Source organism: Argiope bruennichi, chromosome 2, assembly GCF_947563725.1.
Source record: "Argiope bruennichi chromosome 2, qqArgBrue1.1, whole genome shotgun sequence".
Classification (NCBI taxonomy): domain Eukaryota; kingdom Metazoa; phylum Arthropoda; class Arachnida; order Araneae; family Araneidae; genus Argiope; species Argiope bruennichi.
In genome coordinates this window covers 7,410,428-7,426,223 of record NC_079152.1, presented here as the reverse complement: position 1 = coordinate 7,426,223, position 15,796 = coordinate 7,410,428, and the positions used below count along the sequence as shown (strand labels likewise).

The 15,796-nt window shown below is 28.4% G+C and overlaps 2 protein-coding genes across 4 annotated transcripts in view; both read left to right on the top strand.

The window, feature by feature from the left end:
• The window catches only part of LOC129961804 (tetratricopeptide repeat protein 7B-like), a 65,727-nt gene extending 54,813 nt beyond the window's left edge, over positions 1–10,914 (top strand). For all 3 annotated transcript variants that reach the window (XM_056075376.1, XM_056075375.1, XM_056075377.1), the window contains 5 exons: positions 498–589; positions 1,704–1,945; positions 4,399–4,503; positions 5,737–5,828; positions 7,093–10,914. In XM_056075376.1, coding sequence (XP_055931351.1) covers positions 498–589; positions 1,704–1,945; positions 4,399–4,503; positions 5,737–5,828; positions 7,093–7,225 — 664 coding nt within the window. In that variant the 3' untranslated portion in view covers positions 7,226–10,914. The remainder of the gene's footprint in view (positions 1–497; positions 590–1,703; positions 1,946–4,398; positions 4,504–5,736; positions 5,829–7,092) is intronic.
• LOC129961805 (P protein-like) overlaps positions 9,240–15,796 on the top strand; it is a 78,450-nt gene continuing 71,893 nt past the window's right edge. Inside the window, exon 1 of the mRNA XM_056075378.1 lies at positions 9,240–9,320. Coding sequence (XP_055931353.1) covers positions 9,273–9,320 — 48 coding nt within the window. The 5' untranslated portion in view covers positions 9,240–9,272. The remainder of the gene's footprint in view (positions 9,321–15,796) is intronic.

The window sequence follows — 15,796 nt, the reverse complement described above, 5'->3', positions numbered from 1 at the left end:
TTAAATAGTATAACAAAATTCTCTACTGCTATTGTTTGTTTAAAATTTATCAATTTCTCTTTCTAGATCTTTATGGATATTGCTAATGTATTATTGTCATATTGGTCATCAAATATGTTCCAACCTTTCTCTTGATGATAACTTTATGAGTGTTATACCTCCTTTAAAGCTATTTTTACTATTGTGGTTTAAGAAAAAATATTGCAATGTATTCTTATTACAGAAATCTGCTAAAATAGTTGCACCACCTAATGTTTTCATTTATGGAACAGGCACTAAAAGAATGACATTTTGGACTTGAAGCAAACAACAATTTAATGCAATATTAAGTTGAAACTTTGTTTCCTTCTCAATGAAATAAACTTAGTTTAGCCTTTTATTTAATTATATTTGGGAATGATTAAATTCTAATTGAGAAGTTTTGCAGGTCATATTTCCTCTGTTGGCATAATTTCTGACTAGTGATTTAGTGTACATATTTACTATTTATTTTTCAGGGAGACTATGGGACCTGGCATGATGCGTGTTGCAAGTGAGAGCAGAAGTGTTTTCCAGATTTATTCTTCTGAGTTTTCTGATGGAGATTCAGGTGACTTCAAAATTCTTTAGATCATCAAATGAAATTATAGTAACAATAATAATATCTATTATTGGCTCTAATACCTTTTAATAAATTTATTATTAGTAAATTCTAGCATTTTAAATAATTAATTTTTTTTCAGAATTTTTTGTTAAAAGCTTTAGAATTTTGGGGTTTATATATTTGCATATAAATTAATACAAAAAAAATATTAACTTATTTATTCTTGTTAATGTTTTTTCTCCTCATTTGAATTGAAAATTCCATATAGATCTGCATTTTATATGAGGTGATCTTTAAGTTTTTTTTAGCATTCCTTTATTATTTTTTTAAAGGAATGCTAAATAATTTTTATATATTTATTTTACTTTCTGGATTATGAAGTTGAATGAAGTTATGAATATTGTAAGCTTCCTTGAGTCTGAAAAGCACATTTTTAGAATTATGTCTCTTTGCAGTCTATTTCTTTATGAATGCAAAAGATTAATCTGTTATGAGTTTGATATATGAAATTAGTTACAAGAGTTTTATAAAATTGTAGACTTGTGTGTACAATTTTGTCAAAATCTTTGTAAAGGTCTTATCTGTGCATCCATGTGAATATAGAAATAATAACTCAAAGATTCTGTAACAATTCTGTATGAGCCAGTCTATTTAATCAACAATCCAAAACTTTTATTCCTTTTGTACAAAAATTCAACCTACCCCATCATATTTTGAGAAGGTTTCATTTCATGTATCATGTGTTTATTAGTCTGTAAATGTGGTAAATCAAAAATGCAACGAGTTATAAGCATGAAATTTGGCATGTGCATCTTCATCAAATTTATAGATTTCTATCAAATTGTGGATAAAACATTTGGAAGTTTGTCTTTATGCATTAATATCCATATGAACACGTTAAAAAACACCATTAGTTTTATCAAATTTTTGACTCAATTAAAGTTATTCTTAGTGCTCAACTAGACTTCTTCATTTTACTTGTGTCATATTGTGTTAGCATACAAGAAAGACAGTTGGAAGAAATTACAATTGCAAATGAATAGAGTTTTCAAATGATCCCAAAATATGGGGAAATTATTCATTTTTCATATATAGAGAAATTATTGATTCCTCTTTGCAGGTTCCCCAGCTGGCAATTCAGGCAATGCAGCAGCTCGTATGGAACAAGCTTTGTCCGAAGTCGCTTCTTCAATCAGCGGGTTTCAGCCAAAGCCTGGCCCTCAATATGTCTGGTTGTTGCAGCTGCACATCTGGCTGCTCATAGTGGAGCTCTATCTGAGACAGGGTCAGCTGAAGGAAGCTGAGGCATCTATCATGGAAGCCAATGCTCTTTTCCCTCTCTCTCATCAACTGATGGTCATGGTAAGTGGTTTTGAGACTAGCAAAGTGGTAAGTGGTTTTAATGAATCTTAGATTCATTAAAAAGAGATTGTGTGATTGTTTCTACTAGGTGGCAGACATGGTTGTAATAAAGGAAAATAACATGATTGTGTGCAATTGGGTAAGAAGTAGAATCGTTACAGTCTTTTCGGGAAAGGATGACAGGATTCATGTTCCTAGTATTAAACAAATAAAGGAGTTTTCAAACGTCCGATTCCTAAACTTTATATATTGCCTATTTAAATATTATTTACTCATAATCTAGTGCATATGTCATATTTTATTTTGTTAAGCTTATTGTGTCATTTGAGAAACTTCATTGCATTTATTGTAATGAATTTTATATTGATGTTGATTTGTGAAAGAGGGCAATTTTGTTTAATGTTAAAGCATTGCAATGCCCTGCAGTATATGTCTTGCATAATACTGTTGCACCATCTGTAGGGAAACGGAGGTCGTTACTAAACAGTGTGGAGTGGAATTAAGGAGAATTATTTTTTTAAAGCATGAGATTTATTAAAAAATATTTATCATTCAGATCAACTTGCAATTAATTTAAATTTCTATAGTTTCACATTCCTTAGCTCATAATTAAGTCGCATTACAATTGAATAACAAATTAATTGCTGCAAATGCTTTCACCCTGAAACCAAGCAAATTCGTCATCTTTTGAAATTTACAAATGTATATAGGAAGAATAATAAAATTTTTAAAAAATCATAACCATCATCTAATTATGCAAAGGGGCCGCAGTGGCCTGCTAGTAAGGTCTCAGCTTTGAAACTGGAAGGTTTCTGGTACAAGGTACGATTCCACCAAAGAACTGTTATGTAAGCGGGTATGGTGCATTGTTCTCCCGCTGGTGTGGTGTGGAAGTTTGGAGATGGCGTTCCAGCTCAGATGTCATCCTCGTCATCGGACCATGATTCAAAATTATGAAGTTCATTCCAAAATAGTCCTAGTGTTGCTTTAAAACGGAGCATTAATATAACTAAACTAACTAAATTTATATAAAATAGGTTTCACATACCAAATGTAATCCTAAAATATGAATGAGCAAATATTCTTAATAATGCACAGAAAAAAGTAACATTCAAAAGTTGTAAAATATTTTAAAATGCTACATTTTTTATTTGAAAACGGAACTGATTTATACCAAGAGTTTTAGTCGTTGAATTGCCATATGATTCAGATGGATAAAGAGTAGCTTTTTCATGCTCTATGAAAAAGGAATCATACTCTATTCTTAATATGTCCAATAGATAAGAAAATGGAGGCTGTAACACTTTATTGCCGTATGTACAGTAAGGAACCATCTGGAATTCATAAGTTGGTCAAATATTATGTTTTCTTTTCTAAAAACATCTTATGATGGTCAAATGTAATCCCCACTTCTTTCCTATTCTGACCGAAATCCTTGGAAAGTACCTTGGAGACAAAATTTTGGTTAATAGGACTCTGTTAATCATTCCTAGTTGTTATTATTCTTATTTGGGAATCTTAGCTTTGTTTAAACAGGGCTCTATTCCTAATGCTCTTCCTCATGCAATTGGAATCACTTTAATTTTTAAGGATATGAGAAATAAAAGTAAAATTTAAAAAAAACTGTTATTTTAAATGCAACAAATTGATTCCTCCATATGTTGCCTGCCCACTCGGCATAGATCATAGCACAGGACATATCAGATATATTCACTATTAATATTGGTTGATCAAGTTATACTGATAATTTTATTTGATAAAATTTACTTATCTCTACATTATTAATATATATATATCTATATAAGTAATTCTTAAATTTTCAAAGTAATTTCTCAGTATTTCAGAGTAAGTTAAGAATATTTGCAGATGTGATGTTAGAATATTTTTGTAAGAAAAAGATTACTTTAATTTTTTTTCATCCATTATAAAACTATTATTTATACAAGAATTACTACAGAATGTCAAGGAATCATAATCAGTATCATTTAACAGTGTCTGTTAAATTTTTGATCAGTTTATTAGATGCAAATAATATTTGCAAGATTCCAAGTACCTAAAAATAATTACTTTCATAGAACCATAAATGGCAACCTTAAAGATGTATTTTATCTTGTTTTGTTGATGTAAATTGTTGCTATATAATAATTTAATTTATAATCTTCACAAATGCCTAATGGATACTTGCTTATAGCCCCATAAGAATTACGTTTTTATCGCCATCTAATCCTCACACAAGTACAAAAGTATTCTTACCATTATACATATATTTATAAAGATAATGGACTAAGAAGTTAGTGAGATATTGATTTCCTTCAGTGTTAAAGTTTAAAAATTTATTTGCGATGATAAAAATAATCTTTGTTATTACTTATATCAGAAATGTGAGAGATAAGTAGATAAAAATAACTATTGATTCCAAATAAATCACAGAAAAATTTCTTATTCTTTCCCAGAAAGGAAGGGTTCACGAATGCAGGCAGGAGTATGAGGAGGCAAAACTTTGTTTCCAGAATGCAGTTGCAGTTAATCCATTCCATGTGAAAGCACTCCAGCATTTGGTAAGGATTTTCTTTATTGAAATATTCCCAATCAATTTAAATGTTATTGTATTGTGATTTCTTTTATTATAAAATTGTTTTTCCTTATTGAATTTTGTTATTTAAAGCATTTCTTCAGGTATAGAAGAATGGTTATTATTTTTCTCTAAATTTTTAATTGTCTTGATTGCCAAAGTGTTTTAGTAACATTAATATAATTTATCTAATAAATTTAATTAAATGTTTTTAAAAAGCACTTATTAATACACTAAAAATTTAAATTCCTTTTATTTTAATTATTACTTACTTTTCAGTCTTTAATTATTAATTCTTAGTTATTAAGATGTTTAAAGTAAATTTTTCCTTAGATTTAGTAAAAGATAAGGACATATTTTTCGAATTAAAATGTAATTAAATTCATCTATCAATTAATAACTTTCTTGATATATTACAATTAATGTTATCACTTGTACATAAAAAATTTGGGAATTCGTGTTCATCAAGAACCGAATAAATTATTAATTGCAACATTCCATTGATGGAAACAAGAAATAAATAAATTGAAGCAGAAATGTGCTTGTTCACATGCCCGAGGAAGAAACTCTTACAATGCGTTGCAGTGTGAAGAATTCACTTTGATGAAAAAAGATTTGTGAAATGAAATTCTCCTAAATGTTTAAATATTTTATGAAATCTTATCTTTTCATCACAATGAATCTAATTGTGAAGATGAAGTTTATGGATGTTGATTTTAATTATTGAGAATGCTCATAACAAAAGATTGTCTTTCTTGAATTTAAAACTTAATTGAGAGAACCAGACGAATCTACTATGTCAGAAAGAAGTGTAGAAATGTTTTATTAACTGACTCAGGCGTATAAATTTTACAATTGAAAAAATATCGTTCATACTTCTGATTTGGAGAATGAATCAAATTTTTGTTCATAGAAAGAATGAAAATTTATCAGAAATGTACATGTTATGCATTTTAGCTTAAAAAAGAATTTATTTAACACTCATAGACCTAGGTAAATGTTCAACACAGATATGAGACTTCCATAGCCTTTTCTGAAAAATAAAATTTTTTCCTTCTGTCATTCAAAAAAAATTTCAATTATCTCATCTGCTTTTTTGAGGACTGTTAATTGATATTAATATTCTATACATTTTGATTTGTAACAACTTTTTCCTGCTGTTACATAATTTCTATATCAGATTTGATATATTCCTCCTTTTCCTTATATTCAAAACTAGAGTATGGTGCATCACAATTTGGGAAATAGCCGTTTGGCAGAAAAACTGCTCCGAGATGCCGTTACCATTGATCCTATGTCTCATCAGTCCTGGTAAGTGTATTGTCATCAAATCTGTTAACTCCATGTCAAAAAGTTAAATTATCATAAGAGTAAGATTTAATTCTCTCTTTCATTATCAATTCGGTTAACTCTCAAAATAAAATCTTTACTTTTACAGATTAATTTCAAATTGGTTGTTTTATTTATAAATGGATATAGCTTTCTCTCACTCTTTTTTAATTTTACAAATCTAAAACATGTTTCTTTTTTAATTCAATAAAAAAAAAAATTTGGTGATAAATACCAATTTTCCTTTTTTTCTTTTTGTGGTACAAATGAGTTAAACATTCTGCTAAAATAGCAAACGTTTTTTTTTTTTTTTTTTTTTTAATGACTCAAGCTAAACGTTTATGCAATGTTGTTGTCACTGAATAATTTCTTTTATTTTAATCTGAAAGTGCTTGATATTACTGCTAATATTTTCTTTAGCCATTTTTCATTTAATATTTATAATTTTTTTTCTGTAGTAAAATTGCTTAGCCTTGATTTGGGTGTAGGAAAACAATATGAACAAGTAGAATTTCCTAGAAATAAACAAATTATTTTATTCTTAAATTCTTTGCCAATGTTCATGTAATTTTATATTAAATTTTTCATGAATAAATCTGTGTCAGGCTGGACAACCACACATCTCTCAGTGTTATTTATATTGATATATGCTATACTGTTTGTAGGAAAAGGTTTATAAAAAGGAGGCTTATTTGAAACCTAGTAATTCAAAATGACTTTTTATTTTGTTTTCCGGGCATTAAATTTTCTTTATCCTACACTGATTTATATATATATATATAGTTAAGAAAAGTGGAACTATGCTTTACATATTATTAAGAGTGCACTGCCCAAAAATTAAGATGAAGAATGTGAAGTGAGATTTTATAAAATTTTTTAGATACATCCAAAAAAGTCAGAGAAATTTTTTATTGAACCTGGGAAGGTTACAGAAAATAAGACAGCAAAAATGATGACCACCCTGAAACTTCTATTAATTTTTAATTAATTAAAATTTTTAAAGTATTGTTCATTTCTATCACTTCAAAATATGTATATCCCAAGTTTGGTAAATCTTAAGTTATACAATTGGATCTGTAGGATGCTAATACGAATATACATACACATTCATCTTTAATTTTAGTAGCGATGACTAAATCTTTAAAGACTGCAATGAAAAGCACATCTGTTTTTGGACGGGAGTAGAATTAATAGTCTTCACAGAACTACTTGTTGGAATTTTGCATGCATTTATTTTTCTTTGTAGGTTTAATATGGGTAAAGTCCTGCAAGACATGGGAGATTATGAAACAGCAACTGAATGCATAGCTACAGCCATTGAATTAGAAGCCTCGTGCCCTATTCTGCCCTTCAGTAACATACCTCGAACATTTGATTAAAAGTCCATTTTATTCATCTTTAGTGTTTTTGAAGTAGAAAGTATTTATAAATAAGGATGGGCTTTTTATTTTTTCTCTGTATTTAAATGTGATTACAAAGTAAGCATGTATTTGTATTTTTTATGCACAGTTTGAGTTTCAATTAACCTGTGACTTTGAGCTCAAATAACTTTAATAATTTCAGAAGGTACCGTACTACAAAAAATATTGAAATTGAAAAGAGAGTGGAAAGAAACTTTTATTGATTATTTTTTTTATGAAAATCTTTTTTAATTGTCAAAAAATAAGTCAATTTTTTTTTCTATGCTTGAAAATGAGTAATTTTTGCATTTTTTAATATAATAAGGCCTTTTGTCTTTTTCTGGTAACAATCTGAACAGAATCTTTCATATGATCGCAAAGATAGATTCACATAAATTGATATTTGGTATATAAGATGACCAATGCACCAGGATTGCAATTTGGGTATTGATAGATGATAGCTTATGTTTCACTCTTACTTTTGAAGATTTGCATTGATTTTTCTGTATTGAAAATCATTTCATTAAAAATAATTTATGTCTACCACATATATATCAATTTTTGTCAAAAATACAATATTCTGTTGAATATACTAGTTCAAAAGACATTTTGAAAAAGAGTGGTATTAAACAATTTTCTTTTGTGCCCTCTCTCATTTCATCTATTCTTAATGACATCTAGTGAGGCTGTGAGAAGTGAATTTCAGTTAAAAATTGCAGGTTAAGATTTGCTATATTTTATTGGTGTGTGTGTATTGAAATTTGTTGATGTACAAAAAAATGGCCAAATATAATATTAATTCAACTGAATGTTTCTTCAATTTTTGTGATAAACAGTAATGAAATAAGATTCTATCTACGTTTATAATTAATCCTCTTCCTTGTGAATAACTAAAACCTTGTTTCGTTAATTGTAGTTCAAAAGTAAAAATGACTGTATTGTGTATGTTAATTTGTTCGTAAATTACCTTGACTCAACATTCTTTTTCAGTGAGCTCGAATATCAGATAGAAAATGCATTGTTGCAGTAGAGAAAAAGACCAATTTATATTTAAAGATTTTTATTTTTATAAATTTTGAAAATATAATAAATAATTTTGAAAGGGACATAAAAAAGTGATTATTATTCTCAAAGTTCAATAGTTTATTAATGAGTCGTATTTCAGGAAAGAAGGAAATTTTATTTATTCAGAAATTGTGTTCAAAATACAAATATAGTTTATTTATGATATTTTTATCCTCATAAATATATAAATCATCATTCATAAATTTGATTAACAATCATGTAATAAGATATCATAGGATTTTCTTTTATTACCTTATGTCTTTTATTGTAGACAGATGGATGAAAATTGCACAAATCCCTCACCCACTTGCAAAATTTGAAAATTTTATGAATTTAAAATAATTACTATAGAATTCTGTGATTATGCTTTATAGTTTACTTTTATGTATTTCCTGTTTTGTAGATTAATTATGAAGTAAGCTACAAGAAAGGAAATATTATATATCAATAAATATTATCAGAAAAATGTAATTGTGAAATTTAAAAATAATAATAATAATAATGGCATCTTGGAAAATAGACAGTGATATTAATGTCAGCATTTCTAGTATTTAGAAATCTATCTAATAAGCGAAAAAAAAGGCATTATAAGATTAATGAGGTAATCTTGATAAATTTTTTACTAAATGATTAAGCATTTATATAATCTTTTATGAATTGTTATATTTTATATATAAATTAGAGTTTTATTTAAAGAAAATTTATTGAAACATAAAGTATTGTATACTTTTTTTTTAGGTTTTATAAATGTTTGTTTCAATTATTTATGCATGTTGTTATTTTTCTATTTTGAAAGCAGTTATGTTAAATTTTCAAATGATAAAAGCTTTGTTTCTTCTCTATATTGTTGTATAGTTAAAGTATTTACTTGTTTTTGCTCTTTTTTATATAATGATTTCTTGTGTTTGTGTTTTGTTTAATTTATTTTTATTATTCCAGTTCACAATTATGTAATGAATGAATGAATGAATTTATTTATGATGTTAATGTTAGCTTGCTGTGTACTGCGGTCAGTATTCTTTCTCTCACTTTTCTTAAAATTTAGTAGTATTTATTTTTTAATAATAATATTGTCAAAATCATATATTAATAAATTAAAATTTTGATATGTTTTTGAATAAATATGGTGAAATTATACATTTGATTCATCAACCATTTCATTTGCCGGAAAACATCAAAGACTTGTATTCACTTATTTATATGTTTTAGGTTTGCGCATATATACCACATGATCTTATTCCTTATTCTTGGAAGAAATGGAGCGCAATATGTATATATTAATATTGTGTAAAAGTTTTTATATTTAAAAATTTCCATTTGGTTTTGTCTTTTTTTAAATTAAATTTAGTTTAGTTTTCACATGTAAACATTTTAAAATTGTAAATTATATTTATAGATTTGAATTCAAAGTTTATCCAAACATTGCTTGAAAATAATATAATGATATTTATATAAATAATGAACTATGTATTTTTGTTAAGATAATAATTTTATGTTTTTTTTGTTTGTTTGTTTTTTTTTTGTCTTAGTTGAAACTATCACTTAAAACATTGTTCCGTCTTTAATTATTTTCTTTTCATTTTTTTATTATTATTATTTATGAGATATATGGAAGGCGTGAAAGTTTTCTAAAAATATTTAATTGTACTCTGCATAATTTAAGGTCATTTGAAGAAAGGTATAAAAATATAGTATGCAGTGAAACTTGGCAAATACAAACGTTTTTATTTCAAATTGGTTGGACATTTTTGTTCTTAAAATATTGTTTATTTATTTATTTATTTATTTATTTTTATTAATAAAAATAATAATTTAAATTCATTTTATGGATTATTTTTGTTATGTATAAATACATTAATAAATTTTATCTTCAGTTATTTTAAGTGAATATTTTTTCCAATTTCAATAATTTACTTGACATCTCTCTTTGGTACAATGCATCGATAAATAAGGTAGTAAAAAAAATTTCTCATCTAAAGAAACTTATTGAATATCTTAAATATAGATTGTACTTTTTATTTGTAGTTTTATTGTATAATTGTTGCATTCAAAATATATGTATTAACTTAAACTTTATTACATAATTATTATGAATTTTCTTTTTTAAATTAGTCTTAGTTTATTTACTGAAATTACTTATTGTTTATTTATTCATTATCTATTATTTATCAAAACTATTAATATCTCAGAAATAATTTTTTCCATTCATTTTTAGATTACGTATCATAGTTTTTTTTCTTACTGTACTTATTTTGGACTAGTTTTCGTCATTCGAACTTTTAGATATTAAAATTTGTATTATTCAGTTTCGATTTAGCCAAGTCTCACTGCATTTAAAAAAAAATGATGATGAAACATTCCATCTATTTTTATCTGAATGAGTGTTTGGTTTTGACTGCAACCTTGGAATTTCCATCAGATGTAGGTGTCATTTAGCGTTATGGCATTATGATAGTATGACGACATTGTTTTACTTAATTATCCGAGCTTATATTTCGTCTTTGCAATAAAATGTGACCGATTACTTTTCTGTTATGTCTTGTAGAGATTTAAATGTATATATAGTGATATCGTTGTTCAATAAATAATCTATTTTACTGTTACCAGTGTATGTTTCTTTCAAATACATTTGGAAAAGTACTCTGTCGACGCCCATGCATATGCCACCGTATTTTATGTTTTCTGCGTGAATTCTTTCTCGTTCGGATAGCTTTAGTGATCGGACCACTTCGCTAAAATTCGGGTAGATTCTCTTAGGGGAATAATGCACGCGATACCCCGAATACCTAGCCAGAGGCCGTACGAGAAACTTGATGACGTCGCCGAAGAGCAACCCTACGAAGGAACAAACGACACTTGATGGCATTGGACACTTAGAGAAAACGCATATTGGTACAGAATAAGAAAAAAACATTACATATTAGATTGTGAAACATTAAAAATGCGTAAAATACATGACTGTACGTTAGCGTTTTACGTTAGGAGAGAACTAAAGACAAGAGCTTTGACAAAATGTCCCTAATAGAAGATTTTTATTTCTTCGACGTCAAGAGACATTCCATTTCTAGGCCATCCGAGTCTGTGTTCTCACCATAGTGCACAGGTTTTAATGACTTGATTTATAGATCTTTCTTCGGTGCCACACTGACAAGTCAATGAAACGGTGCACAGAAAATACGCCATGTCCAGTGAAGATAAAAATCATCCTCCATTCGGTGAACCAAATCGTTTTTAAAATGACCCTAGGTGGAATTATTCCTTCTCTCCGGCAAATCCTTCACTATTAGAGTTTTCGTATCATTTCTGAGTTGGGCTCGATCTCTTGGTTTTCTAAGTTTAAGGCTTCCTTCGCTAGTGCATCTGCTTTTCTCATTTCCTGATGAGCTTTGATCCAGTGTTTTCTTTTATGTACAATATTATATCATTTGGTTTCACGAATGGAATGGAGGGAATTTAAAGCCGCTCTTGAATCAGAAATGATATTTGCCCCTTTTATATTGCGTTGAGCAACACAGAGCATTTCTGATTGCCACCACTTCCACCCTAAAGACAGTCGCATTGTCATTCAGTCAGAATTTTCTAGATCCTTTTTCTTGTTCATTTTCGTATCATACAAAAGCACAACCCATTTTTGATCCATCTGTATAAATACAATTACCTTTAGCCATAACATCCGCGTAATAGCTCCACGTCATTCTTTTGGCTTTCGAAGGTGGGATGGATACTTCAAAATCAAAGTGGTGCCTATTGTCTATATATTCTACAAGTACATTCTTAGCTTCTCTCATTCACTTAGCCGCTTCCCTTTCTCTTTTTAAAATTATATGGACAATGGAAGGGAATATCCATTTCATTTTGGGATTGGATATTTTCGCTATAATTAGTTATTGTAATAAAGTAGTACTCTTAATAGAACCGCATTGATCGGCGAATATCAAATATCTCAATTTCCAAATTTTTAGAGGAGAAAGAAATGGCGGAGTTTTTCACAACTATTAAAAATATTTCTGATTTCTTTATTTTCCTCCCCCTCCCCCTACGCACATCTTAACCCTTTGAAGCGCATTAGAACAGCTTCCGTTCCAGTGTTCTTTCTAAAAAAAATTGAATGAAGTTGTTTTTTTCTTCACACAAAATTATTTCAATAGGTATTTAAATATTTTCTTATATTTAAAAAACATTTAGTAATTTTTATAATTAATTGAAATTTCCAGAAAATAAATTCATGTCTTTTCATGATCTTTGCCTTTTATTTATCGCGAAAAAATAGTAGCTTTTTAAATAAATATTTGATTCAAAAGAAATCTTAAAGATTCAATTAATATATTCGGAACAAATTCATTCATCAAAAATGCATTTTTTTTTTTTTTTTTTTAATTATTGAGATTGAAAAAATGGTATCAAATTGTCTCACCGTCGCTGAAAAGTTTGTCGGTCACTAAAGAGCAGGACATAAATTTGTGGATGAGTTTGCTTTTAGTTTCCATTGAAATTATTATTAATTAAAATCAGTTTATTCGTATAACCTTTCAAATGAATTTTCTATTAACTGCCATTAACTAGTTTTCTAAATGTCGATATGTACAATGAAATGAATATATATACTGAGTGATAAGTATAAAGTCCTTTAAATTCAAAATGGCGTCTAATGTCGTTAGAGAAGTAACGTATAGCTATAGTAAAGTGACAGCATTCCAAGCGGGAAAATAAGAACATTACAAAAAAAATTAATAGATATCGGCCCAAAAGTTCACAGAAAAATGTGTTCAATGCCACAGGAAAAGTTTCCTGTAAAATTGATTGTTACCGATAGCAGATGTAAAATTGTAGATATTTTGCGAGTAAAATTATGCCCTTTCCGTGACTTGGAAAGGAGACTTGTATTAAAATTAAAGATTCATTCTCCGGTATTTTCTTACATTTTTCCGAGTTAAGAAATGGCGAAAAGTGAAATTGAAGCAACGAAGAAAGTGAAAAAAATAATTATTTAAATGATAAAAATAATAATAAATGTATATGGTTTTTAGGTCAACTTTAATTTAAACAAAATAAATTCGTCTTGCAGAAAATATTTTAATATTATATTAATAAGAATTAATAGGAGGCAATAAAAAATTCGAACTATCGACGAATTAGAAGTTTCAAGTTACTCAATTCGACCCCAAATTTATCAGAGTCCGCCTGCTTTGTTCGCCTTTATTATTATTATTATTATTTTCTTCTTTGTTTCGCATATAAAAAACCAATACTTCTAATGATTCAAAATAAATCAGTCTAATTTTATGTTTTTATTTATTTGGAATTAAAAATTCAATACTTATCTGTCCCTGATCTTAACTTTCAGCATTAAAATGAAAATGAAGTAAGTGTAAAAGAAAAATAATCTTTAGAAATGTTTTGATGCTATCTAAAATCTGGAAATAGAAAAGAATAGGCATATTTCTTAGAAAAAAATCTTATCTCTGTGCCAATAGCTGTTGAATAATCTTGAAACTTGAAGAATTTTTTTTATTAATATTTTTATCCTTTGTTTCAAAGAACAACAAATGCGAACAAGAATTCTTTTATTTGAACAAGAAAAGAGTGGCCTGTTATATATATATATATATATATATATATATATATATATATATATATATATATATATATATATATAAAATTTCATATTAGAGTTCTTTTTTTTTAACTCTTTTGGTTGTAAAAAAAAAAAAATACATTTTAAAGCTCTATTTATTTTAATTTAGAATGCACAGAATTATGCGCGTTGTATTAAAATAATTGCAAATTTTGATGTATCAACTGCTTCTGCAAAGCGCAGGAGAAATCAATCTTTTACTATTCGAATATTTCGAGAACTAAATGTATTTTATATTTTGTCTATATAAAGGGTGTCCACTCTAATTGTGGCTCGATAACTAATTGCTGTACAATTAAAGGTCAATTTATACCTCGAATTAAAAAAATACTTCATATGTGGTAAATAATTAACTTTGAGTCTATAATGAACCACTTTTGGAAAGAATGAAGTCTGCATTTTTATATAATTCCCCGGTCCTTTAAGTCATATGTAATAAGATATTCATAGCATATTAACATTTTTCACAAAAAATAGTTTCAGTCTTCTGCCATCAAAAGTGGCAAAGCCCCGGTGGCCTGGTAGCAAGGTCTTGGCTTCGGGGCCGGGGGGGGGGGAATGAGGTCCTGGTGCGAGACCCGAATCCCCCGAAGAACCGTCATATAAGTGGGTCCGTCAGGGCCGAATGTCCTCCCGCTGGTGGGATGCGGAAATATGGCGAAAGGGATGCTGACTCGGGCATCGTCCTCGCCTATTTCTCAGTGAAATAAAACATAAAAAAACGCTTTTTTTTTTCTTTTCTTTTGGCAATCTGAGATCAACTTCAACTTAATACGTGGTCCCTAATATATAGACTCTTTTCAAGCGGAGTTTTAAGCGAATTAAATTAATTGAATATACGGCGAACTCAAGAATCTGCGAACTTTGAATTGAAATTTTATACATCTATAGAAAAAAACAAACTGGATTGAATTATTATAAAATCTCAGTTTCCGTAAAGTAAAAATTCCAAGATTCTAATTAATTAACTTGATTAATCAATTTTTCGATCTAAATTTAGCTGTCTTATAGAACAATTTCATCGACATAACTTGAGTGAAGATACAAAAATAAATAAAATTAGAGTGGTGTCCCATTAGACAACTGCACATTGCTCATGGATCTGCTCTTTTAATGAGTGTCCCTCCAAAACTGTTTGACAGGATGAAGCAAGAGATAAATGTATGAATATGAAACAAGGTTTAGCCTATAAGAACTCATTTAGTCCAGGAAAGGCAAGCATATAATTTTCAATACGTCTAACGAAAATGCGACCGAAATAACTTTTTTTTTTTCAAGAAAATCTTTCCAGTTTAAAGTTATGCGCGTTTTGCTGTGAAACGGGCATTGTAAAGCACGTATTATAATTTTCGTGTGCTAAGAAAGGTCGTTTTTTGTCACATGAGTTTGTATCTAAAGGAAAACGAGTAAAAAAACACTACCGGATGAAAAAAAAAATGTTTGACCGAGAAACAATTTAATAAATTTAGTATTTCCTGGTTCACTTGGGGAATTTCATAATATATTGTGAGTTATGATCATATGACGAGGGCGATACATGAGCTGGCTTCTCCTTTTCCAAACTTACAGTTGTTTTTGATCCTGCTTAACCATTGTGTATTTAAAGTGCACCAGAGCTTCGCTCACAATATATTTATTTTTCATAAGACCTCGAAACGTTTTTTTGGAGAATTAAAGGAAAGTGCGTAGAAAAATCCTAAACTCTGATGGCGCATGTCCAATCTTTCCTAAGGGAATCATTATTGCACTGAATCTATATTAGGACCTAATAAGTTTGAGTCGAGATTAGATAAAAAGGATAATACATGAGCCGGCATCAGCAGAAGGGTTTCTTCTCTGCGACTGATTGA